Below are 27,678 nucleotides of genomic sequence, written 5' to 3'. Positions count from 1 at the left end.
CATTGTTTCTGTCCAAAGGTTTGACAAAGAAAGCACATGTAGGACGTGTAAAACAACTGTGGCCCCCAACAGCCTGCAGACTTAATGCTAATCGTGCCTGCTGCCTCATTATCTGAGCTATGTTCTTAAAATGAAACAAAACCAGATGCTCATTTAAGTTCGGCAGCAGACAAAGAGGCTCGAACCGAACCTGACAAAAACAGACAGTAAAACAGCTAAACTGTGTTGTACTGATGGAGAGAAATCAACACCTGCTATTGAAAACATGTGTGGAGGGTTTTTTTTTTTTTTCCCCCCCAACAAAATGCTTTGGCTTGTTCACTCTCAGAAGATACCCAGTGAAAATCTGTCTTCTGCAAAGATGAAAAACAACAAAACAAGTTGTTTTCAGATTAAACACGAAGTCATTTTTAGTTCACCCATTCGTTTTTTTTTTGACGGTTGTAGAATCCCACCACCCGCAGAGGAGCGCGTCACCGTTAAAGGACGATTCTGGTTGGTTTCAAATATGAAGACTCAACTCGTATGAAACTGCACTTTCTCTTTAAGGACGAAAAATGAAAATAAACAAACATTAATTACACTGTTTGAGTTAAAGCTGAAATTTGATGCTGATTCAGGAACAGCTGTGTTGTTAAGTTGCTTTTTTAATGACTCAAAAATTAGATGCTTATCTCAACAGTGGCACCAGACGGTCCGTCCAAACCAGACCCAGACTGTGCTGGGATCAGTGTGATAAACCAGATGTGTCACTGCCCTCAGAGCTCCAGAATAGCTCGTCCTCCACATATTTCAGCTCACTTTGTCAAATGAAGCCAAATGTTGACGCAAGCAACCGAACGAACAGAAAATCCTGAAAAGAAGTCAACAAACGAGCCACCAGAAGTTCCTGGAGAGTTTTTGAAGATGACGATAATGTTTGTAGGCTGTGATGTAAACTCAGAGTAACTTGGTGTGTCCCGACGTGTTTGCATGGACGATGAGGATGATGATGATGATGAGAATGCATGAATGTGTTAACTAAGGCAACTTCAGCAGGACTGGATTCGCCTCTCCCCAAATCCCAAACAATGCTTTCTCCCTGTCGACAGGACAGTCTTTGTCTTGGACTAGACAAGGAGGACGATGTATGGCAGGATGAAAAAAAACGAGGGATCTGTTCACCTCCTCTCCTCCCGTGGAGATGTTTGTTTGTTCAGAGAGGAGTAGAAGAAGAGGAGGAGGAGGAGGAGGAGATGTGAGATAGCAGAGTAGAAAAAGGAGAGATCCTCTGCTCGTTCAACCACCTAAAGAAATGTCTTTTCTTTTGGGAGCAGAGGAGGAAGAGGAATCTTTTCATCCTCACGTCCTATAAACAAGTTTTCTGAGGGGAGAAGAGGAGTAGTAGTAGTAGTAGTGGTGGTGGTGGGAGGAGTAGAAATATAAACAACGAGATGGGAAAGGAGGTTTGTTAAACACCTCCTTCACATCCTTTGTTCATCTTTATCGACGAGATTCTGATCTCCTTCTCGTTAAAGAGTCTGTTAGTTCAGGGTTTCCACCCATAAGCGCTACCGGCTCCGGTAGGTACCCAGCCGGCCGGCGGGTCGGCTGGTCGGTCGTCATGGTGACAGTGAGGAGTGGAAGGCGTGGCCTCAGTCAGTGGGGGTGGGGATGATGCAGATGTGCAGGAAGTTGTCGGGGTGGCTGAGGTGTTCGCTGAGCCACTGCAGAGGAGTCTCCAGCAGCGGCTCGATACCGTGGATCACCACCTGGTAACGCTTCTGCTCACCTGGACGGAGACAGAGGGGCAGTAATTAGCATACTAATAATTAGCAAGTAGCATCTTTGAATCCATTTCTTAAAACTCACTTTTACTGGAAGGCCGATTTCTGATTTAGACCGTTTAACTACGTTCGTTTGTTTATTCTGTTTTCTGTTCTTTATATTTTTCTCTAATCTCATTAGTTTTACTTTGAAGCACTTTGTAAGATTGAAAAGTGCATAAATTAAAAGTTCTTTTATTTATATATGAAGGAGTAGAAAAAAAAGAAAGAAAATGGGAGAGAAGGGATGAGGAGAGAAAAAAGAATGAAAAGATGGTAGTCAGCAGGGAAACAGAAAGGGAGGGAAACAGTGATACAGAGAGGAGGACAGAAGAGGAAGAAACAAGAAAAAAGTGGCAAAAAGGAAGAGAAGATGGAGAGATGGAGAAAATGAAGACTGGTAAAGGAATGAATGTTAGAGAGGAGAGGATGAAATGAGTCGGTTCAAAAACAGCAGAGGGAAAGAAAGGAAAGAAGAAAGAGAAAAGAGGACAATGAAGAGACAGTAGGCCAGAAAAAGAAAGAAAGAACGAGAAGATAAAAAGACAAAGATTGAGGGAGCGATGGTAGAGAGAAAGGAGGAAAAGAGATGGTTACCTGAGGTGAGCGAGACCACATCACACACTGCAGTAATACCACTGGTGTGGTGAGAGAGCGAGTATGAGACAGTGTGCGTTCAGTTATGAAGGAAAGCAAAGCGACAGTTAATTGTTTTTGTGTTCGTCGTTGACAGGTTTCGAATTTTTAACTTTCACTCTGACAGTTTGTAGTTTCAGAGTGTGTGTGTGTGTGTGATGGCCTCCTGTGACTGACCCCGCCCACCGCTGAAAGGCCACGACCGCAAATCGTCCGTTAGAGCAGCGACTATCTCGACCTTCTCGACCTCCCGGAGTCACAGGATTTGTAGAGAGAAGATTTCTGACGATTCAGTGACATTTTCACTGACATTCAGGACTTTTCTTTAACTTTTCTTAAAGCCGGCGTCACAAACGGGGTGAGAAGTCAGAAAGACATTTTACCAGGCAGGAAGAGTCGAATGAAAGACACGGTATAGTTGCATTATGGGAAATGTAGGATCAGGATATCTCAGTCTTTGCTGCTTTGATATTGAACAGTCTTTTTTTTTTGCCCAGCGAGTCCTCCAACTTTGTTGAACTTTGTAGAGCAGTCCTAAAACGCTGGAGTACCACTTTAATGATCATGAAAATGTCTTTGTCTTTGTGGCTTCGGTGTGAAGCCACCAGCATTACGCATTAAGCATACCTTGTTTCCTATCATCTCTCCACTATCGCTAAATAAAATGCCCTAAAAAAATTATAAAACATATTTTTTTTATAAGTATTAGAAAATAAAAGCCTTGGCCTGTCACAAGACGCAGAAATCAGCATGACTGGTTTAATCTATCACCTGAAGAAGAAGAAGAAGGAACTACAAGAGACCACAAAAAACATAAAATCCTTCTTGTAACTCATCAGCACCGACACTTTGAATTAAGGGCTATCCAACGTATTATTTCTGTATTTTTACATACTTATTTAAATAGTGGGTTGGTGTACAAACATGAAGACTGACAAAATCGAGCTCTGCATGCACACAGGTTATTAACATTTTCTATTATTGAGCTTTAGATTTTAATTCCTACTGTTTTCTTTTTGTAGTTTAAATTCTACAGAAATAGTTATTTAGTGGCAATTTAATGTATGTCGTTCATTCTCTTTTGTTTAAATGAAAAATGTATGTAAATGTTGAGGTCATGTGGTTGAACTTGTTTCTAATGCAAATCGGCCTGTTTAAACAAAACTGATTTGTTTACATTTTACTTTGACTTCACTGGAAACCAGTCAAACTGTAGAAAATACTCACCTGTTTAAAGACAAATAAGAATTTAATTTCACTTCCAGGCTGATTCATGTTTCAAGACAAATATTTTTGCAGTTTTGCAGTGAACGGGCCGGAAGGTGACAGATGTTTTGCTCAGCTGTAAAACAGAAACTATTCTTTAAAATGTTCATTAACATGAAAACAGTTAATGCAGCTGTCTTCAGTTTGGTTAGTCTTAGAGATGGAGATTACAATTTATGCTTTTAGTTTAGGTTTGAGTTTAAAATGTATATTTTTGTAGTAATAGTAGTAGTTATTTTTCAATATTTTTGCATTTAGCATTTCAGCTTCTGGCTAATTACGACAATTCTCCTTTACAATCAGGATGTTCTGTGTGTGCGTGAGAAAGACAGACAGCGGTGGGCCTTTTCCCACGCACACACACACGCACAGGTCGTCCTCATTCACCCACCGATACACAACCTTTTAGCTCCACGTAATATCAGGAGGACGGTTGGGGCAGAGCATTAACTGACGGTCTGAGAAGCGGCTCCACCCTACACCTGCTGACTGGCTGGCAAACAGCAACGTGCACGAAACTAATGTCAGGAAACAATGCAAGAAATGTGCTCAGCGAAGGTTTTCCTCTGTAAATTACAAATGTACACATTTAGGCCAGAGGTGGGTATAAGATGTGGGCTGCCTCTGCTGGTGGAATTAAAAAAAGGAAATATTACATACTTAACAGAGAGACAGTTTTCAGCTCGCGGCAGCTAGAATCCAAAACAAACCAGAATGTGTAATATTTAAGAGCTAAGTTGATATTTGAATGAATGGGGCAGAGGAAGAGCACAGATGAAGCTAAAAGATGGGGCTTGGATTGGTCTCTGCAGTTAAAAAGGAAAAAAATATATTTTACCAGCTCATTTTTGGTTTGGTGATTGCAGGAAGTCTGGCAAATGTGCAAGGTGGAGGTGGAAGGTGAAGAAAGAGTGCACTGATTTCTGCTGCTGAATTAAAAACTATACCTTAATGTGTGATTTCAGCAGCTCTAGTGAGTCACTAGACACACACAGGTCATGTAGGTGAGGAGGAGAAAACCAGTTCATTAAAAAAAAACAACCATAAAATAAAAAATAAACATGTTTTATTGTCTTTGTTGATTCCACGGCCTGTAGGAGGTGATTCACTTTAAAAAAAAACAAATCGATCTCTAATTCATCCTGCTAAATGTATTTAAAACTCAGATCTGTTTAAAGAGTTAAGAAGTTTCAGGTGTCAAGGTTGAGTACTAGTTTGCATTGTTGGCTTACTGCACTAACACCACTGAGCCCACAAGGCTGAAGAAAAAAAAAAAACGAAACCAGCTGAAATTCAAGCCGTCACTGTACTGATGCGATTTCCTCTCGACTGAAGGGAGTCGGGTCTCTTTCATGTTGCAGCCTTACGACAATATCTAAGGCGTTTCTATTCTTGAAACAGCTCTTGGTATTTAATTTGAATGTGAAGAAAACAAAATCAGATGTAATAAATCAATGCAAATATTTGTCAGTTTTTAAACTTGCATTCTGTCTTTATTTTTTTTCTTTACTTTCCATCTGAGGAAGTCTGAGCTGTTCTTCTCACCACCAGAGGAGCTTGTTTTCTCTAAACTGTGCCTAATAGTGTCGTCTGTTTTAAAAAAAAATGATGTGTGAACCCATATGCCTCATTAAAAACAATCAAGGTATTAACCAGGAAGAAATGCTAAAAGCTGAAAATCAGCTGAAAGTCATTTTTTATTGTTTATTTACAACTACTATTTATTTTACTTACTCTTTGCAGCACCACTTTAACTCGGTGTTATCACAGTATACGTATTTCTTCTAATTGGCTTTTGCTTATTTTAATGTCAGGAGATGACTGTACAGAGCTGATTAATGCAGAGGTCACTGTGTGAACACTGCGTCAAAAAATGTTCAGTTCAGAAGCACAGAAAGTAAAAGGTGTGACGGCAATAGTGAGAACACACTTTCTCTGGTTCCCTCACACACTCTCATGCTCACACACAGTGAGTCCACCTCTGGGTGGTGGTTCTTACCCATCTCTGACCTTTAGCCCCAGTATTGCCTGGCAACAGACATGCAGATGTGGGCGGAGTAGGTGTATTCTTACAGTCTCATTATGAGAAATGGGGGAAATTCACAATGGTCCACGCCCCCAACACACACACACACACACACACACACACACACACACACACACACACACACACACACACACACACAACCCACTCAAATACATATTACTGTCGATCATCACATTAGCCACCTACAGTAAATCACTCACACACAGTCTCACGTTCAAACCCACGCACACTCAGATTTTGGAGATGTATGAGGAAAAACTGTGACCGTCTGAGCTGTAACTGCACGGTCACCGTCAGTATGAATTCCTGTTATAATCACGCCGTTAATGGCTGTGACTAATCAGAGCAGCTGAGAGTTGTTAAGCCGCAGATTTAAGACAGCAGAGAACACAAAAACATAGACGGTACTTTTGTGTTATCTTAGAAGGACGAGCTGCTCTTACCGTTTCCAGTAATGTTAAAGAGTAATCTTTGAAACATTCAGGTTCCTCACACTCTGCCTTTCATCAAACCACTTGGTACAAGCTGGTACAAGTGTGATCCACTTAATTCTGACATTTGTGACGTGACTTGAGGGCAACAGGAATGTGTCCAAAGACACTGAACTCTGGTCGGGGGGGGACTTCATGTAACGTTTAACGTTTAAAGCCTGCGTTACAAATTGAAGGTGTGGAGTTTTAAAAAGGCAGAGAGGGTCTTACAAAAGTCTTACGAAACACACAAAATGTAGGATCCAGTATTTTTGTAGCTTGACCCACACTCAGAACTAAAAGTCAGGATATCTCGGCCGGCTGCAAACTTCGTCTTTCTCAAGTCCCGAAATTAGGAGCACAAATAAATATGCAAAACTCATGCAGTGATTAATGACTGGATGTTAAGCAGACTACGTCCTCCTGCTTAAGCTGTGAAGTTGAACAAAACTCGCCCTGGAGGCCTGGGGTTGAAGCGCTGACCAAGAGCCACACAGTGTCCCTGGTTTGCTTTCAGCTGGGGGATCTTTGTTGCATCTCTGTCGTTTCGCTGCTGTCAAGGTTGAGGGTTTGATTCCCAGAGACCCACCAGAAGCACGGGTACAACAACCATTAGCAGATATGTCATGTGAAAAGAGACAATAAATGAGGAAGGCTGAGCGGGAATAGAAATCTACAGGGGTGTTTTCCCACTTAACAGCAGGAACAAATGCATTTGAGGACAACAAACGTCGACATGTGGGAGAGATCAGCGTCGGGCAAATACCTCCATTATAAGGTTTACAAGGATCAAATGACTGCATGTAAAATAATCAGTCTATTGTTTAAAGCAATACAACCTTAGATAGTTTATCCTGTTATCTTGAGATAACAGGCAGACGTTTTGCTGTGGTTTCAAGTTCTACCTTTCATACGCTTGTGTACGTAAATGCTTAGTTGTGATCACTTGTTTTGACATTTGTCAGTAACTTAAGCTCTTCAATAAACAGGCATCGTATCAGGCTCACTACATTTGACAAGTGAGAAGAAATCAAAGTAAAAACAAAAGAGAAACAAACGATGCTCAGGGCTTCTTTACTAAACCCCACCATGCTGTTTGATTATAAAAACAGAAATAATAAATGTTTCCTCGACTATTTCAACAACATTTCCTTTCCTGGGCTTAGTTCAAATCATAAATGTGATTTAAGGCATATTTAAATGTCCTGTAAGTGAAAGTTTGATGAGACCAGGCGGGCAGCCAGTAGTTTCATTAAGAGTGAAGTGGAAATGCGCTTCTTCCCCACCACAATCAAATGATCAATAACTTGTTTCTATTGCAAAGTAGCAGCCACTGTTGGAATAAAAATGGGCTTATTTGTCCGCTGGAAAACACACACACTCTGTGGTTGAGAAGTACACGACCGCTGGCCAAGATGACGTGTTTCGTCAGCCGAGCAAAGCCAACCACTATTTAGAAAGACCGCAACGCTGCGCTCTCGTAACAGCCAAAGTCACAGACTGGCTGCACGACTGGCATCTGGTCAGACAGACAGACAGACAGACAGACAGACAGACAGTGGACTAAAATGACGACTGGCTATCTACTAAATGGCTGACTGCTGGTGGGAAGTCCAACTGGAGAGTGCAGGGCTGCAAGCACCGATTTCATTATTGATTCATTTACAATTTTTTGGATATTTTCTTTTGATACATGAATTAGTTAGTCTACACAATGTAAAAAAAAAAAAACATCTGGCATCTTTAAAATTGATTGTTCTGTCCAACCAACACTCCAAAATCCAAAGACGTTCAATCTACAATTATATAAAACAAATCCTCAAATTTGAGAGGCGGACACCAGTAAATATTTGACAATTTTGCTTCATAAAGTGCAAATAATCAGTTGTTATAATTGTCAACTAATTCATAAATCGACTTATTATTTGAGCAACAGTTGAGTGGCACAAAAACAAATACACAGCCAGCAGTTTCATTGAAAGTACTCGTGATGCAGGCAGAGCTCTGATTTCACCTCACATTTTGCATGCATTGACATTTTGCACGCCTCCGCCACACCGACGTTACTACTGGTTGAAAACTCGAACTTTGGCATTTGCTGTCCAAATCCTGTACAAACTTCGTCCACAGCTCTCCACACTGAGGCTCTATAAACAGGATACAGCACCAGCTGCAGATACAGAACAACCCACTGCCAGTGCTGATGGTCACCCTGACCATTTCTAACTGAAACACATAATACTTGATATTATACTTCATGTACTTGATATTATAGTTTACTTTTAACTTACCTAATATTGTGTTTCTTCATATTGTTTATATTGCTCAACTATTGTTACTTCTGTCCACTCCTCTGTATAAACTGCACCGCTGGGTATTGTTTGAAATGTTTTGATTCTGGTGCGATATGAAACCTGAGTTTCAGTCCTGTTTTCTGCAAAACCTTTGACCTTTAACAAAAGACGACATTCTCATATGCATGCCTGTTTATGTTGTATTGACAGCAGTTAACAAGAACTTATAATAAAAGAAATTAAAATAGTTTGAATCAAAAAATTGCAGATTTTGGACTAACCATTTGATCAAAGAATACTTAAAGACGATCACGAATCTGACATTCAACGCCACCTCTTGTCCTCTGAGACAAACTTTTGATTTTGGACTATATCAATAAAAACTTGACTTTTTAAACGCTTGTAATCTGAGGCTATCAATAGACTAAACATTTCTAAAATAACAATACTACAAGATACCAAGATCATCTCCCTGAATTCTACTAAATCGTTGACAGTAAAGCTGCACAGTTCGAATGCAAATGATCTCTTTTCATCAACAATAGAACGAGGCATCGAGCAGGCTTTCGAGCCATTCTGAATTCCCCTGTGTGCTGCACATCTCACACGCCTGCGCATATGAACCATAACCCACTATCTGCTGTATCAAAACAGCCACTGAAACCTCCCCCCCAGCCTCTGAAGTGAACCGACCCGTTTGATCAGCACAAGCTGTATTGGCTCCTGACGCAGCCTGCCAATAGTGAGTGAGTGGGTTGTACCACAGATGTGACTGAAATGGGGGGGGGCGTGGGAGGAGGGGGGGGGGGGTTGGATGCTCGAAGTTTGAGGATTTGTCACTCAAAGAGGAGGGAGGGGTCGGGGTGGGGTTAGGGGTGGGTGGGAGTTACGATGGGGTGGGGGGTTTCCTCCGATTATTCACAAACAATATTGAATGCGGGTTTTTTTTTTTTTATGATTGGATTCACCTCCGATAAAACCTGAAAAGAAAATGAAAAAACTTTGCTTACGGGAATAGTCTGTCAACACACGTGTGTCATGCGTGGGCAGTGTCACCGTTTAGGACGTGATTTTTGCAGCAAACATAGACAGATTCCTTCCAAAGCCTTGCTCAATAACGCACCTGGTGGAAAAACACCAGTCACAGTTGACCGTTGGTTGCAGTAACATGTTGTTTTAGGTTTCTCTTCGGAAGTGTGTGGGGGGGGGGGAACAGCCTCACGGCAACACAGACTTTTCGGCCATTGCTTGAGAACGATTTGGGAATCCCCTTTGTTTTTTTCTCTTAATTCAAGCCACCCCCATTTGTTTGGTGCAACTGGTTTCTGGGTCCCACAGGGGTCAGCACCAATCCTCTCTCAGACATAACAGAGGGGAGGGTTGTATGAAAAACCTTGTTATTTGATGTTTGAAAGATCACAGAGCAGTGGAGCACCCCAGATTTCCTTTTTGTTATATGTTAGAGTCCCGACAGAAAAAGAAAAAAAAAAAAAGTCCTCTGAACTCTTGAACAATACTACCAGCAAACCCCCCGAAACACCACCGCCCCGCCCAGTCCCTGAACACACGTCCCGGTCTCTCTAATCCAAACACGCCGCCATAATCTCCAGCTATCACTCGACTCATCTGCCAGCCGAGGAAGAGGTGGAAACCAAACAAACGACAGGAGACAAAAGGGCCACTTTCACCTTGATCAGCCAGGCAGGCTGGCAGACTCCTCTGGGAGGGAGGAGAGCAGAGAAAAGCAGAGATTTAACGTCAAAGACATGAAAGACGTCTACGGCAGACAGGGAAAATGTTGAAGACTACACCTGAGATACAGGATCAAAGAGGAAAAAAAAGAGTCTTAGATCAGGAAAACTAGAGAGAAAAAAGGAACAGGAAAAGAGGAAGAGACAGTAAGAGGATATCTCTGTCTCCACCTAACAGTCACGCACATTTTAACCAAACCAAAACATTTGGCGAAAACTACAATGCAAATTAGATGAATTTATAACAACTGGTTTGGAGTAATTAAGAGTTAGAGAAACCATCCGAGAGAAAAGAAAAAAAAGAAAGTCCTTCAAAAACATCCTAGATTTTATTGTTCAGAAATGTCAGCTGATGCCTGTAATTCATGCTGCCCGAAGCCAAAAACAAAGAGATGTACGACGTACCAACTAAAGGCTGTGCAACAAAACTTCTACAAAGGATGGATTCTGATATTTACTAGTGGACAAAGATTTTTTACACGTATACTACACATACACACCATTCACTCGTGAGCATGGAGGGATGTTATAGAGTGCTTCTTTTTTCTCATAAATGATCTTTGGCAGAGGATTTAACAACCAAGTTTCATTCTGGCCTTCTGGTAAATAACTTCCATGAACTTTATGAAGTCACAGCTGATATGATCTGCCGCACATGATTTTAATTTGCACGGACGAAAGCGGCGGTCGCCCCCAGCAGAAAAGGAGAAGCCCGATACCTGGACGTTTTGCACATTACTAATAAAAAGTGTGACGGGTCAAAAGGTATTTATACATCTAGGTTAAAACTGGGCTACATTTGGTTGAAAAGTCAAAGTATGTTTGACAATTAGGCCACTTATAAGCATTGTTTCAACAGCATTTAAATGTCTATATTTCAATCTGTTTTGTAATTTGAACGCTGTTGAAACGATGGCTACGGGTGAGCTGGATGTCTAACACACAACTCAACCAGATTTAGCCCAGTTTCAACCTAAATGAATAAATGACCAGTTTTAATTTGGACATCACCAAACTGTGAATGGTGCTGAGGAATATTTCAGGACAGAAAAAAGAAGTATTTGATCTGAGGAAAAACATTTTGCTTCCTCTTTGTTTGTTAGTTTATTTGACGTCATTTCAAAGTCACAGTTTGGTGCACACCATTTCTGGTTAGTACAATACAGTAAAGTACATTCATTTCTTGTATAGTACATACTGTATACTTACAGTGTAGCTAAGGCTTCCGGGGTTACCCTAATCCGAATAGCTAAGTGCAAAAATAAGACCTCCAACAGCAGCATTTAAGAGATTTGTAATATTTTGTAGGACTTGTAATTCAGTTAAGAACTTTTTTTTTCAAAAGATAAATTATATGAAAGTGAGTGTGAGACAGTCAGGGTTAGAATGAATGTGAGACAGAAAAGCAGGCAGACAGACAGAGGAGGGGGGGGGGTGTTAATGGTTCTGTCTCCTCCGTGCAGGTGAGTCTCCTGCGGGTCGTCTGTCCTAACACACTATTGTCTCCTTATCTACTTCCTCTCTCCTCCTCTGCAGACACTGCCTGTTTAGACTGCCGCTCGCCCTCTCTCTCTCTCTCTCTCTCTCTCTCCTCTCATCTCTTCTTTCATTATCACCTCCGCCGCCACAGCTGCAACTCAACTGTGTGCCACAACAGGCCTTAAATGTCAAACCTGCTGTCCATATGTACATTAAAAGGTTAAATTAAAAATTAAATGAGATGTCTGCTCAAAATCCAGAGAGGTTTTGGTGCCCTGACGATGACAGAATGGAGCGGTTGTTTCATTTTAATGCTTATAAGTTGGCTACCTTTATTTCTAAAGCTTGGAAAAAATGTCAGGATGGTTTCATCGGTTTAGTGTTATGTGTAATTTATGTTGCTGCTCTGGTTTCTGGTCTCGTTTTATTTATGTTTATGTTGCTACTCTGGTTTCTGGTCTCTTTTTATTCTTGTTCATGTTGTTATTTGTGTTTATGTGGCTACTCTGGTTTCTAGTCTTTTTTTATAAATAACGGTGTCTTGTAAGCCTATTTGAGCTGGGCATATTATTTATACACGACACAATAAAAAAAACAAAAAAAACAAAATGTACATGCACTGCCTGTCGCTTGTCTTTGAATTTAAAGAGAGTCGTGATTGTGGTTCTGGTTTAGAGTTGAAGTGGACCTGATCATCTACCTGTTTAGACTCCAGCTCTCTCCACCTCTTCCTGTTGGAGCGCTCTGACTTTACATCTGCCATTTGCTCTCATTCTCTTTTCCTCTTCATGCCTTCTAACTCTCTATCTACCCATCATCTCCTCCCTCATCTTTGTTCACTATTTTCCCCCCATCCAGCCCCCCAGTGGGTGTATTATCTGAGAGAGTGGATCTCTGACATGCCTCGTGTGGCTGTGAAAATAAAAGAGGAGACGTGCTTCTGTTCTCTCACCTCTGGAAGAGGACAGGGCCTACGTTTGATAAGGAAACCTAAAATAAAACACAGCTGGAGCTGTACCTTTCACTGTTTGCTGCTGGTAAAGTTTGGAATGATTCAGACTTGTGTGCGAGTGATATTTTTCTAGTATTATTCTCGATTGTGGTGCGATCACAGTAGGAGATGAGCACAAATTGAGAACGATTATGCTGCTCACTATCAAAATGCAGATGCAATACTGTCACCCTCCTTGTCACTGTTTGTGTGTGCCTGTGTTCAGACCTACCGTCGCTTGGTATAGCAGCTGGGCACATCTCTTTCAGCAGGTCGCCAAGTGTGTGCACGTTGCCTTCAGGTGAAACGGGGCGAAACAGTTTCTGGATGAACGGCCTGTCGCTCATCGTCTGTAACAAGTTAGAGAATGGCAAATTAGCAAGCGCAGCAACACAAAAAAACCCCCACACAAATACGGTGCATCCGGCAGGTTCTGTGAAATTTCCATCTGATTTAATGGTGCAACCATATAAAAATGCCATTTAGGATTTAAATGTTTTACTCATCAGACATGTGAAATCAATTCAAGGAATTGCTGGGAAAAGCAGACAAAATATCCAGTAAATGGGACAGTTTCATGTGAGGTAACGTGGGGAAATTCAAAAGGTGAAAAACAGAGTTCACGGGGTTAAAATAATGGGAAGAATCCACACCACTATGCACGCAAATGCTGAGAATGAACTGTTTGCTGAAATGAGCAAGAAATGTGGTGCTTTGATGAGCCCGGCCGCTCAGAATGTGATATTTAGCAATCTGCAACATTTCGACAGATGTTCAATGTGACGTGGACATGTTTTACTGATCAGAATCGGAGTCTGGAAGCCATTAACTGCTGTTTTAGTGTGCACTGCACACTTCTACACAGGTTCTCAGATGGAGAGAATAGTGGAGCGAAACACAACACTAAATGTGACAGTCTGTATTGTTCCCTGCAAGAGAAATCCTCTTCTCTCTTTCACCGCTTCACAGAGAGGACGGAGGTCATGGAGGTGTTCAAGTGTTTGTCCAAAGACACTTCAGCAAAGTGGATGCTTTCATGCACAAGAGTTATTTAAATCAGTATGTCACCCTGCTGCTCTACAAGTGACAGTAACCCCCCCCCCCCCACACACACACACACACACTGTATGAGATCCTTCTACAGTCAGAGGCATATTGTCACGATGATGTAGCGCTGACCTGTGACCATCTCACTATGAGTTACTTATCCTGGTAGTGATCTAGGTACTAGAGCTTATCCTGCTGCTGACCATAACGCAAATCCGTCTGGGTAAGAGCGACCACAAAACGAATGAAATCTAAACTGAGTCAACTAAGTCATGACGGGACAGCTAAACAAAAGTGATGTATGCACCAAACATCCTCATGACTGTCCAGCTCTGATCTGCAACCCTGCAGCCACAGCATTCCATGAGCGAGAGGTGCGGGAAACACGGGGGGCAAATTACAGCCAGACGCCAGACAAAAATCTAGTAAACTATGTCCAGAACGGGTGGTGGGCTTTGACTCAGGAGTGTAAGGACAGAGGGTGTCGTATGTTGTATAGATTGGTATGCCCTTTGAGGAAACTTCGGGTTAAATAAATAAATAAATAAATAAAATTCACTTGACTTGAGACCATCTAATTTAAAGGTCCGGTTAAATTAAAAAACAGATCTTTTTTACTGTACTGTTGACAATGTATAATTCAAATATAACTTGTTTAATAAGATGCCATTAGAGATGATACTTAAGTCCTTGAATGAATTAAAGTGAAGACATTTTCCGATTCAGGCCATTAAAAGAGTATAAAGGAAAGAGGAATCTCAACACACTGACATCATCATCATGATGGCTGATAAAGGCAATTATTGGAGGATGTCTACCTGTGTCAAAAGTTTGATGGACAGGGTTATGTGAGAATTACACTTCTGCAAAGATGCACAAAAACCTCACGGCGGATCTAAGCAGAGAAGGGCGTTACGGGTAACTGCAGGTCACAGAGGCTCTTGGAGGAGCTGACAAGCCTACCTCCCCTAAAATCTCAACAACACCCTGTACTTCCTGTTGGGAGGCAGGTTTGAAAGCAAACACTGGATCACATTAACGTTACAGCCAAAATCTGCAAATGTCTCCGTAAACCTCCATGCACGTTTGCTTATTTTCAGATACAGTACAGCCTTCAGAGGTCCAAGCAGCCCTGTTTGTTTTTTGAGACTACTTTTTGTCCGGCATATGCCCACACCCATAGAAGTTTCTGTTGTGCACACCTACCCCCCATAATCCCCGTAATAAATTACTGTCTCATTTGCAAAAGATTCCAATAAATGGCGCTTCGGTGTCACAAAGACATCAAATGAATTGCCAAATAACAGTTAGCTCAGCAGAAAGCTTGTGAACGCAACATGCACGAACAGAACTATTGTATTTACCTGTGGGAGGTGTTCAGGAAGTAAGTTTCAAAACAGCATCACTTGTATTTCAACATGTGCCTGTGTGACTCAAGGCTCAATATGTTCAGTTGAGAGTTGGGTTAGGCCTTCCATTCCTACTGGGGTAAACATTACACAATGTGTATGGTACAAGGAATATATATGTACTGATTTGACATGCTTTATGTTGTACTGTCACCTCCTGTAAATCCTGTTCCTGAACCTGATCATAGCATGTCAGCAGCTATGTTCTTTGTAAATGTCAAGAGTCTCGCTATCACTTCAGATTCGAGTTAAATATTCATTGGTTCTGGTTACCGAGTGACCCATGTCCTCAGGGCAGGAGACAAGGCGCCGGGCGCTGGACACCGACCAGGAGTCGCCGTCAGCCGGTGACTTATAATGCTATTTGGTTAATCAAGCACCTTACTTCAGTAGATCTCAGCCACAGTGATTCAGGAGCATACGCGTTTTCAACACTACACCAGTCAAAGAAACACAACCAATTAGTGAAATTAGCCGAAGAGGTGTTAATTAGTAGAATCAGCTGAGCAGTGGGCTGGGCGATATGGTCAAATCAACAGTGATCACCGGTATTAGTGGGCTCAGTGGGATTCACTGAAAACAGTTCTTGCTCTGCCCACCGAGCAGCATAGGACAATGGGAGAAACTGTGGCCTTAAGAGGGAGGAACGTGGTGCAGGCAGATATCCAACCTGAGGTGTCAAACGGAGAGTCAGACACACAATAGGGCCTAATCATGGAGCTGTGAAAAGGAAACCGGCGAGGACGGGGATCGAGTACCCGAGCTGTAACTACACACCACAGAGCCAGGCGTGACCCAGCAAGAGGAAGGTGGCAGTGGAGGCGCGAAGCTGGTGCTCAGGTTACACAGAAAGACTGAGTCACTGACAGGAAGCGTGGCGTTTCGTGCGGGATCATCACCAAGAGCCAGAGCAGAGAGAGTGCGCTAAGTGACAGCTACTTCATTGCATTTTTAAATAGCCAGCCGTGAATTATTGAGCTGGTCGCCACACAAAGAAGGGGCTATTGATCCCTAGGGAGAGATGCGTGATATTGCTTGGATGAAGACACTTTCTTTTCAGCTGCCGTGACACCTTAGCTGGCACAGCAGCACATGGCGACACAAAGAGAGGGAGGTGTCATTAGGACTCAGGTGAAAAGAGATGGCTCGCTCTGGCTGAGTGAAAAGAGCAGCGGAACTCAAGACGTCGCCTAATTGATGGAGGGGATTCAATCCGCCTAATTGATGGTAAAACAATGGACGGGGGGGTACAGACCCATCAATCAATACGAGTTTCCGTGAATCGAGAGGGGTGAGAGAAAGCGTTTCCACTGAACTCTGAGACCATCCATTCGTAAATTAAAATTCCAACCTCATTTTTTTGCGGCCTGCATTTTCTCAGAACTTGAAACGCACACCTGTAGAGGAGAAACTCCATCAAGCGACGCTGAATTGAATTCTAAATGATTCATCGCTCAAGTGTTGCATGCTAGGTTGATCTGTTGTACACCATTCAGACATCTCAGAACTACTCAGTGTCATCAAGTTAGTCCCCAGTTCCTCTAAACTAAATAGACAGAAGCATCACTAATTACTTCATTTGTCTGGCCTCCCTAAAGCCAGAAAGCTTCTTTACATAATGCTTGCAAAGTCACTATAATTTGCTCTTTTTGGCGCCATGTTTTAGGTACGAGGATGTTTTAATTAAAGTTCATTGTGGTATTTAGCCATGCACAGTTTTGGTCTTATCTGCCCAGGTTTTGAAATATCCGTATCTCCGAGATTTCTGCCCCCACCTCGACACTCAATACTACTTTCCACCAAAGAAATACTGCATATTCTCCTGGGTAATATAACAATCGATTCTGAAGACATGTTGCTCTTGAGTATTTTTAAATGCAATGTTTTTTTTCCCTTTCATCTTCATAGTGTAAAGGTAGAGGCATAACTCAGAGAGACAGGAATCTCAAAACTGAGTAAATAAAACCCAAACTATCTGCATGACTAGATACCACCAGAGGTTTTTTTTGTAACTTGGGCGAACTGACCCTTAAATGCAATATCAAAACAAACCAGACCAATTATCAAATGAAAACTCCATCTGACGGTCAGTAGCTCAGTCTGTGAGGGCCTTGGGAACTGGAGGGTGGTTCAAGTCCAGCACAGACCACTGGTAGCCGGAGAGGTGCCAGTTCACCTCCTGTGCACTGCGAGGCACCGCACCCTAAAAACTACTTGTGGCACTGTGTTTGCATGTACTGTACATGTTGCATGTGTACTTCAAGTCTATGTGTGTGTAAAAAGAAATATAATGAATGAAGTGAAAAAAGGGGGATTCATAAAGTAATTCCTCTTCTTCTACCAGACACCATTACTGTAAAGGCAGCAGTGCATTCTTCCCCAGTACAACAGGCATATCACCTGTTGCCTTTGGCAGGAACCGTTTCCAGCTTTCCCATGTTTTGTAATTGCCTGCGCAGTCACCACCTCCCCCTCGTCTCAGTCAGCCATTACAAGATATCTGGGAGGCAATAAACATGCATTCTTTGAAGCAGGCAGCTTCCACAGCCCCACAGCACGGAGGCGGCTGGAGGTGGACTGCCTGCTCTGAGTAAGCACTGAGTCACGCAGCAGGAACAGAGAGGTGTACCTGTACAGCAACGATGTAAGCGCTCTCTAAAAAAAAAAAGAAGAAAAAAAAAAAGGATAGTAATTTTCACTTTCCGTGCAGTGAGACGGTCGGCCCCCTCCAGCTCTCTGAATCACACAATGGCGTCACTGCTGGAGCAGCGAGATGCACTGGCATCCAAACAAGTCCCGCCGCCAGCCCGAGCAAAGGGCGCGGCAGGCCGATGTGCACAAACACACAAGCAAAGGGCTCAAGTGGAAGCAAGAGAAATGACAAAGACAAATATATGAAACACACAAAACAGAAGCTTGCAAAGACAAAAGAACATGAACACGTCAAAGATAGATGTAGGTAATGTAAAATAGAAAAACGTAAATTAAAGTAAAATAAAGTTGCCAATTTTACGCTTACAGATGGAGATTAAGGATTAAGCATATAAACTAAGAATTATATCAGGCCAAGAAAGGTGGTTAAATTATTTTCAACCTTCAGGACATAAAGGCGCGCACACACACACACACACACACACAGAAATGTGTCGTCCATGCCCGTGAGGTGTCTTCGTCTCCATGAGGAGTGCAGGCCAGACGGAAATGAGCCCTCTGTTATTTGGACTGAGTGTTGTCATTAATTCTGTCTGCATCAAACACAGCACATGTTATTTACACTAAAGACCACAATCTGGCTTTGAAGGACTCTGAGCATGTGTGTGTGTGTGTGTGTTGTGTTTGTGTGGGAGGGGGGATCTTTCCTCTGTGTAAGGCAGTCTCCTGTAAGTCACCACAGTGACTTCGGAGCGCAGCCTTGTTCTTCTCAGCGTTTCTGCAACTTTTTCTCATCGTGTTTGGTCTTTTCACAACTACTCACAGAACACTGGATTTCTCCTGCAGGGTTCTTACACATTTTGAAAAAGTCATATACTTGATTAAAGAACAAGTCCTTTCTTCTGTGGTTTTAGCCATCATCGCTATCAGTAATATTAGAATTATGCTCCGTCAGACGATCGCACAGGTTGTAAACAGCCGAACTTATCTGGAAGAGAAGGCCGATGGAAAGGAAAAAGGCCAATATTTAAATTATTACCCAAACTGTCTGCTGTAAACATCCATCACAGTTTGCAGACTTGACAACCTTGCTGACCGTAGTGGTGTGTGCATTATTACTGACATCTTAAGTGCGCTCACTTTGGGTTTACTAGCAAATAAAGTGGTTTAATCTGACCTAGAAAATGACTCTATAAACTCAAGTCATACATGTGCAAATCCTAAACTTCTTTGGACGCTCAAAAGGCACTTTTGGACAGTGGAATTAGTTGCAAAGTGCCACAGAAAACTGCCATTATAAGATCATAATGAACAGATTTAGTTTCCACCCTTTCTCTTTCCAGGCTGTCTTTGGTTGTAAATATTTAGCTGTTTGTAAGATGAAAACCACACCATCTCCAAAACCGTCCAGACTTTTCAGGAATGATGCTTATTTTCTCCAATATGTTTGGGAATCACTCAGTGAGGTTGTAACAGGCTTTGATGCTCCAATTGTCCTGAAACCAACTCGGCTCATAAATGACTGTGGAAACTTTCAATTCAGCCGTGAAAAACACCCAAAACTGGAACGGTCTGGGTTTCTTCTACCCGCCGGCAGTTACATGGTTGTGCGGCTGCAACAAGTGCATGTCTGAAAGGGCGGGTCGTGTTGGTGGGACTGCATGTTTCAGTCTGCCACTTTAAAGAGTTATGTTTTATTACCAAACACAAGAATGTTTTTGTCGAAGTGTAAATTTGTTTATTTACGAACCGAAGATGTGAAAGTAAAAACAAAACCATTTATGAGCTTTCTGAATTTCATGCAAAACGGTCAGCGTTGACAGTGATTGACAGCTGTATTCCCGCCCTCGTTGTTGCGCAAAAATGTAAATGCAGCCACATGTGGAGTCCAGCAGGTCTCATTAAAAACTTGACACGCTCAATAAATCATCATGGTGGGAAATTACCAGCAGTCACAGATACGATATGATGATGGAAAAATACGCTTGGTAGGAAAGTTCACTCCTGCAACTAACCATTACACTGAAGTTCTGTTGTACAAATGTCTTTCTGTTTCATAAGATGTCACTCCTCTCAGTCATTTGAAGCCAGATCTATTTTCTGCTCTGCTCGCTGCTCCATTTTCTTACATTATTTTTCCAAACTTGCCTTGACAGGCCCTGAAGTTTTAATTCCTCCACAGGACTCAGTGACAGTGAGGGGGCCTTTCTGTTTGCTGTGATTTGAGATCAAGGCTAAATGCACGCACATTCAGCCACTAGACTCAAAGCAGACTGTCAACATGTTTTTGTTGCAAAGATCCAGATGTTTTCCAAATCCTCATTTCCTTGAACTTGATTGGACGAGACAATTCAGTGTCCAGTAGGCTTAAAAAGGACTTTAAATTACGTTTAATTACACTGTTGCTTGAGATTATTCCTTTACAGCACCAAGTAACGTTTTCAGTCTTGGAACCCTGAACTGTTCCAAACCCTGGAAGTGGTCACATTCATTCTTTTCCAGTCTTTCCTGATCTGCATAGAAACCCCCAACACTTGACTCAAAGCGTGGCACTTTTCCCCCGCTGTCTGGCTCGCGCCGTGCTAATGTTTTCCAGGCAAGAATCAGCCGCTTATTCATCTCCTCTTCTTTCTTTTTTGTTTGCCAAAGGGAATTTTCACCTGAGTCAGGATAAAACTGTGGAGGACTGGCGGAAACACCCGACCTGAGGCCGCTTGTCTGCCCACGCCTCCTGATTCTGGACTGAACCCTGAGGCTCGCCCACTGGCTCACCTCGGTTCAATGGCATCACAGACAAACTGGAGAGAGTCAGAGGTATCAAATGTTCAGGAACCGATGAATAACAATGAAAAAGCACCAGGGCAAAGCCGGGTCCCACACGTCTCGACAGACATGCTTTGTTTCTTGGCATTTATGATTTAATTGTCAATCAGAGGTCGCAAGAACAAGAAATAAGAGAAAGAAATATACATAATTAATGTTTCACTTAAACATAAAGTGAAAACTGAAAGAAGGTTTGATTGGGTTATTGAGCTCAGTTAATCTACGGCTTTCGTTAAATGCGGAGAACTATAAATGACCTCAACAAACCAAAACAAACAACTGGGTCTCAGACACTTACTCATGTTGTTCAAGGGGGTATTATGGCAGGCATGAACGCACTGAAGGCTGATGTTGGATTATGAAATCAGATATAAACAGGAGACTATTATTGTTTCTCTGAGTGGTGAATGTGTCAAGAGAAGATCACAGACTCCACAGTTGCACAATATGGAAGACTTTTTTGTCTGCAGGTGAGTGTGGGTGCCAGGGAGAAGCTGAATGTACCCATCGCGGTTCAGAAGCTGAACAGGAATGATTACCTGGATTTAAAAAATGAAAGACAGAAAGAGCCCCCTTTCATCACTCTCAGCCTTCCAGCTGGATATTTTGATTAGAGCATGACTGAAGAAATTAGCTAGTGTCTGGCTGGCTGACTTCCCTGCGAAGTCAGCGTCAGACAACACAGGGATTGTAACACAGCCATCTGGCTACATCTACTGGGCTGACTGGCAAACTTCACTCTCAAGAGTCCACAGGCTCAAATTCACTGGTTATAAGGTCACTGTGGAAGGGGAACAAGTCTGTTGTTTCAACGTTTTGTGTTGTGTATGCATTACCTGGTATATCCTGAAGGGGATGTACCTGAAGCCCCCCTCCTCAGTGGAATATTCCATCAGCTTCCTGTTCATGGCCCAGAACTGGTCAAACTTATCTGTGACAACACAAATACAAACACACACAGGTCAGCATTCTCCAGATAAGACCTGTAGATTTAATAAAAATCTTCATCATCCTTCTCCAGCATGCATCAAGTGGAAGATAAAAATGCACGAAACACATCACTCCCCCCGACTGCCTCATCTTCCACATAACAAATACAAAGCTGATATGCTTTCACTTCAAGTTGAACTGTCCTGTGTTTATAGTACAAAAACTGTCAAGTGCTGACAGACGTTGTAAAGGGAAGAAAGGGGTTTGTAGAAAAGTGATTAGTGGTGAAATATTTCATATACTCAGCACTAGTTCATGGTACACCGGTTGAGAATAAACAAGCTACAGAATAGAAGCATTTTCAGATTTCTCAAAACCAGGAGAAGGGATTATCCACATTTCTGATATATGACACCAGGGGAGAATGAAGTTTACAAGCACAAACATGAACAAACGAGGCACTCCAGTGTTCATGTAAACACATCAACTCCTGACACACATCGTCAGAAGCGCACATGGACTACGTGAGAAACAGTTTTTACAGGAAATGTGCTTTAAGGGAATTTCCAGTTTTTCTCATGTTTTGAACAATTCACTACACTGTAAACATACTTCATAGTACAAACGGCCATTTTACCGCACTTATCTAGATTCCTGAATGAGTTTTAACACCCTTTCAGGTAACCATACCAAGTAGCCTCAAAGTTAATAGCTGGTTGCTTCGGAGGACAACAGTAAAGCAATTCAAAAGCTCACAGTGTGATATGTTATGGAAAACGATGGCAGGATAAAGGGTCAGTGACGGAGAAGCACCTCTACAGAGACAGTTCAGCAGGCTTGGTCCTTACTAACACAGGAGCTTGAACTTGGGTCGTCTGGTTGAAGGACAACCTTTCATCATCAAAAATGATTCCACCCAACATGTGCTGGTTTCAAACCCTCCATCTCTCCTCGCCTCTCGCTTTCACACGAGCCTTCTGAAAACCTTCTGTTTTCTCTCTCCTGGATGAAAGTATGAGTCGTCCCTGTTTCTCTCTCTCTGTTTCTGGTCTCTTTTGGATGTGAAAGTTTTGGTTTAGAAAAGGTTTCATCTCTCACTTTCATGCGTAACAGCTAAAGCCAACTCCTCCTTTTTTTTTGATTCGGTCATTAGTATTATTTTTGTGTTAAATGTAGTATCAAACATTTGCAGGGAAAAACGGCATGAACCACACCCTGAACCTTTCAAAACAGGTCATAGCATCATCTATTAGTTAATCTTTCTTTCTTGTATTAAGATGTGACATTTCTCTCTCTATTAGTTTCAGGGGAAAGTGGAAGAGAGATAAGCAGCTGAAGTTTTGTGGGTTTGTCTGCAAACCTGTTCAAAACACTCTCAGTGCCACATGCACAGTTTTGACGGTTACACAGCGATTACGGCTCGGCGACAGATTATCTCCAGTTTTCAGGCCATTATTTGCACTGCAATTAGTTCACTTTCCTCTCAACTTTGTAGTGAAATATCTTCAGTATCTTACAAACAGCAGCTTAACATACACAAACAGAATTGAAAGGACATAATCAGTGAGTGCGAACATCCTTTAGAGTTGTAAAATTTAAGTACAAATATTGTTTTCTGTCTTTATTTGAGGATTTACAGTTTATTATTATTATTGCTTCTTGTTTTTAGCCATAAAACCCCCCCAAAAAAACATTTGAGGGCGTGAACTTGTGCTTTCAGAACTGATGGGCATTTTTTACAGTTTTGATTGATTAATTGCAAAAAGTATTCAACAGATTAATCAATAATGACTATAATTGTTAGTTGCAACCCTATCAATAACATAATACAATAGAAAAAAAGATTAAAGGAAACATAATTCATAATTCAAAAGGAGGAGATGACAATTATAGATCAAAACACGGTGACATATCTATATATTACTGACTGGCCGGGAGGGAAGCCACATCACAGGCTCCCAATGAATCAGCCCCGCCGCCTCAGCTTCACCTACACAAACCATCACAAACCAACCAACAGCCAATAGGAAATCAAACTGGTCAGATGGGTGGAAACGGAAAGGGAAGCAGGTGGGTGTTTGGGTAGGAGACGTTTTGGAAGTGGAGGCTTCAAAGACTGCTATCAGACTTAAGAGGAGATTTGTAAGTGTGTGTGTGTGTGTGTGTGTGTGTGCAGCAACATCTGTGAATCTGTTTGGATGCATTCTTTGCGTCTGTCAAAGCACGACGCCTACAAGTGAATCTTTTGCAAACAATTATAAAAATGTGTGTGATGGCTCGTGTGAATCTGTGTGTAGGTTTGTGAGCTGCAAGGAGACGATGTGTGCATCTGAGTGTCAATGAGTGAATGTGTGTTACTTCCCTAACAGCTGCTTGTGGTCTTTCTTCTTAGAAATGTGTGTGTGTGTGTGTGTGTGTGTGTGTGTGTGTGTGTGTGTGTGTGTGTGTGTGTGCACGTGTGTCTGCCCTCCTCACCTCATTCACAGTTGCTTCTAGAAATGCGGGTGTGTTTTTTGTGTGCGCGTCTCACCGTTCTGCAGGCCCATCCACAGCTGCTTGTGGTCTTTTTTCTGCATGTCGTTGACGACTTGGCTCTTGTGCTTGAGGGCGTCGGCCTCCTTGATGCTGGACATGAAGTGAGCCTCGATCACAGAGTGGGACGGGCAGTGGAGCAGGTCACGATCTGGAAAATTCTGACACAAGCACAAGAAAGACATTTGATCTAAAGCTGCATTATTGTTTTTCGGCCACTAGGGCGCTGAAGAACTCCACAACAAGCTGTGGAGCGACTGCGGAGTTGCGTTTGCGTCCACCTGATCATGTGAGTCCGATATTCCTTCTCCTTTCAGCACTGTTTTGGTCTGCACCAACTCCTGAGGGAAATATCTGGCTCTTTAGCGGCTAGATGATCCACTTTCTTCATCAGTTAGCTAGTTGCTAACTTTGTTTGTCTGCAGTTTGATGCTGGGCAGGTAGTGTACAATGCGTTTGAGCTGAAAATAGCTGCCTGATGAGAGTGCTGAGACTGAACCACAAAATCAAAACTATGAGTGGCTGAAAGAGGCTGGAAGAGTTGCTGATAGCGCTCTGTGGGTTTCCTCTCATTTCAGATTACATGTGTCATTTGATTCATTGATTATATACAAATATTCACGAGTGGAGCTTTAAAACATCTCTTTTTCTAAATTTAGAATACAGTTGTACACAAAATACACATAATTTATGGACAGAATATAAAGTGAGGAACGGCATTGTGGACACTGTACACGAACACCTTACCTTGAAGTGCACAGTGATGCTCCACGGTAAGACGGTGTTGGAGGCATGGAGGTCGAACAGAACTCCAATGGGATAGTGCCTGGAAACAGGAAAAGCAAACAGGAAAAAATGTTACTGGTGAAAACCTTGTCGGACTGTGATCAGCTCAACGGGCCGAGTTCAGTCTCCAAGGACAAGAAACTGCCCTTGGAGACGTGTTTTGAAATCACAAATAATGTTATTCTAACAAACCTTTTTACAGAAAAGGCCTTAAAATCATTGCTAAGTAACTTAGAATGTGCCAGCAAACTGAATTAGGGCCGTTTTTCTGATGTTGTTGAGTTCAGGAGACTGCAACATTTCTATTTGTCACTTCCTGTGTTTAGAAAAGGGTCAATCTATTATGTTTCAGTCAACAGGGACTAGATGCTTTTCTTTATCACAGCCTCAAATCAAATCAGTGAATTAATTTTTTTAAAGGTATTTTAATGGTCATCCGTAATTTATAAAATGTCAACACTGACATCTGCTCATTTTCTCTAATGTGTTTTACTGAAACTTTGATGCTACTGTAAACCAGGCTCTTTATCACCCGTGTTGCAATACTGACACCTTGTGGCTGAACTTGTGCCTGCAGTCTGTTACCTGGCTGTGTTGCTGAACTCCGCAGACAGGCAATCAGTATGTGAATGAATGGTTTTGCAGCTGGTGTGAATTCACTGCTATAGATCTGACTTTGTATGGCATTTGTTGGAGAATGTGGATATTTACTTGAGGCAGTATGAAAAAGGTACACAAACACGGAGGAGAGTATTTAAAGCCCCATGAAACAGTTCAACAGTTTGGGGAAATGCAAACCACAATTATTTTCAACCCAAAAGCACCACCCACAACACCGACCCAGTTTCCTGCTGATAGTGCTAGTTGTAATATGGTGCAGATGTTATAAGGTGGGAGCGGTTGGCTGGGTGTAAACTAAACTTCATATTCATTATAAGAAGAGAATGAGATTCTAATAAAAAAAATACACTACATTGCTCTTATAACATATATTTGACAAATAGAGTGCAAAACAATATGACACAAGGGTACCAGCTCACAATATTCTCACATATACCCAACCTTGTTTCCCCTGAGAGAACAAGTAAAATTAGTTCATCTAACGATCATTCTCTCACCATTTCAGTGGCGTCCCTTCATACTCGAACCACATCTCCTCCACGTCCTCGGCCCTCATCACTTTGTGGAAGTGTTTCTTCACCTTGTCTGTAACCAGAGTCAGGTAGCTCACCCTGGGTAAGAGCAGCTGGGAGAGCCAACAGTAGAGAGGAGGAGACGCATTATTAATTATTACATGAAAAGAGACTATTGCCACGCAATCATTAATAGGCGTATTGTTTACATCCTTTCATTCACTGTGGTAGAAGTAGCTGTGCAAGAAGTATTTATTAAAAAAGAGAATATTGCTGAGGCTTTCTTCAACATTCAACATGCTCTGAGTCGTCTTCACTATCGACAATCTCCACCACCATGAGAAAGAAACACAGGCTGACCAATCAATGTCTTTTCAGTCTCCACATGGCATCTACTCAGACATGTATTTCACATTTTTGAAGCGCACATCAGCTACAGTGTGACCACCAGAGCCATGTGCTTTAAACTCTGCAGCTATGCCATTACCCCTTAACTAACTAAGATAAACCAGGACTCAAGACTACACCTCTTCTTTACATCAAGAATAAATGTGCAAGCATGTTTTGAGATTTTAACCACAAGGGGGCATTGTGTGGAGCAGTATGCCTTGGGTGAAAAGCCTTTTTCTCTTGTATGTACACATACAGAGCAATAATGTGACAAATGAATGAACACTGCAAATAACATGGCTATTATATTGTCTGTAGGAATAGTGTGTCAGCTGTATATGCCCTGCTGCTGAAAATACGGGATACAGCGATTTGTGTTTTCCTGAGCATGAAGTCATCTGGTATACACTACTGTCATACTAGACTGTGAGGGGGCTTCTAGGAAGCATGGAGGGGAGTCTCTACACAGGCAATAGCAAATGTTAGGTCTGGCCTCAGGTTTTGTGGCCATGTGAAATCAGAGAGTAACTGCATACTTACATAGTAGGGCTCGGCCTCTCTCTCAGTAACCTCATCCTGGTTCAGAGTGAAGCAGGTGGGGATCCGGCCGAACCAAACGTCTCTCAACACGTCCTTGTCATCTGCCATGTTGCTGCTCCCAGCGGCACATAAAGAATAAATTCCCCAAACACAGACCCCGAAGTCCAGCAGCAGTCAGCTTCCTGCAGTCAACAACACAGCAGAGTAGCCAGGCAAGCATTAATGAAACTTTTAGCAACACAGCCCTAAAAACCACAATGAAGTAGGCAGTGCAACACAAGCTAGCACCACCTTGACTACAGTAATTCAGCTTTAGACAAGCCAGATATGTCTTCATTCATTTGTTAAGGGAGTTATGACTAAGTTATAGTCCAGTGGCAGACAGCGATTCACCTGCTAGGCTGCCAAACTAACTCCAAGCCTATCAGACTACGCAGATGTAATGCAGCAACTGACGTTAGCTTAAGGGCTAGGTAAGCTAACTTAGCTAGTGGAAACATACCGAGGAAGTGTTTACAATAAACAAATGTGCTTGCTTCCTGGTTATTGTTATTATTGCCCACAAACAGGAATATCTTGCGTGTGAGGAAGACATAGTGATATGTGAGAAAACCTTACTTTTTGTCGATGTTTTTCAGTGTGCTTGAATGGAAGAAGGGCCGTGACTGTCGGTGTTGTCATTCCCCTGCTGTCACCG

The 27,678-nt window shown here is 42.2% G+C and overlaps 1 protein-coding gene across 1 annotated transcript; it reads right to left on the bottom strand.

Annotated features, from left to right (window-relative positions):
• Positions 1–1,354: 1,354 nt before the first annotated feature.
• On the bottom strand, positions 1,355–27,678 carry atg5 (ATG5 autophagy related 5 homolog (S. cerevisiae)). Its single transcript, XM_070911682.1, has 8 exons — positions 27,600–27,678; positions 26,982–27,163; positions 26,037–26,164; positions 24,880–24,958; positions 24,131–24,293; positions 21,507–21,601; positions 12,972–13,089; positions 1,355–1,771 (listed from the first exon to the last, which is right to left on the bottom strand). The coding sequence occupies exons 2-8, from the start codon at positions 27,087–27,089 to the stop codon at positions 1,635–1,637; spliced, it is 828 nt and encodes a 275-aa protein (XP_070767783.1). The 5' UTR covers positions 27,090–27,163; positions 27,600–27,678; the 3' UTR covers positions 1,355–1,634.

This window comes from Enoplosus armatus, chromosome 9, assembly GCF_043641665.1.
Source record: "Enoplosus armatus isolate fEnoArm2 chromosome 9, fEnoArm2.hap1, whole genome shotgun sequence".
NCBI lineage: Eukaryota > Metazoa > Chordata > Actinopteri > Centrarchiformes > Enoplosidae > Enoplosus > Enoplosus armatus.
Note: the sequence above shows the minus strand (reverse complement) of the source record. Positions and strands in the feature narration are given on the sequence as shown.

What these genes read in the sequence shown, in the direction of transcription:
- atg5 (XM_070911682.1), bottom strand. Translation starts at nt 27,089, where the DNA reads ATGGCAGATGACAAGGACGTGTTGAGAGACGTTTGGTTCGGCCGGATC. An exon ending in GAGAGGCCGAGCCCTACTAT is followed by an intron (nt 26,165 to 26,981) that starts GTAAGTATGCAG and finishes TGGCTCTCCCAG; the next exon opens with CTGCTCTTACCCAGGGTGAG. An exon ending in TCCCCTTCAGGATATACCAG is followed by an intron (nt 13,090 to 21,506) that starts GTAATGCATACA and finishes AACTTGTTACAG; the next exon opens with ACGATGAGCGACAGGCCGTT.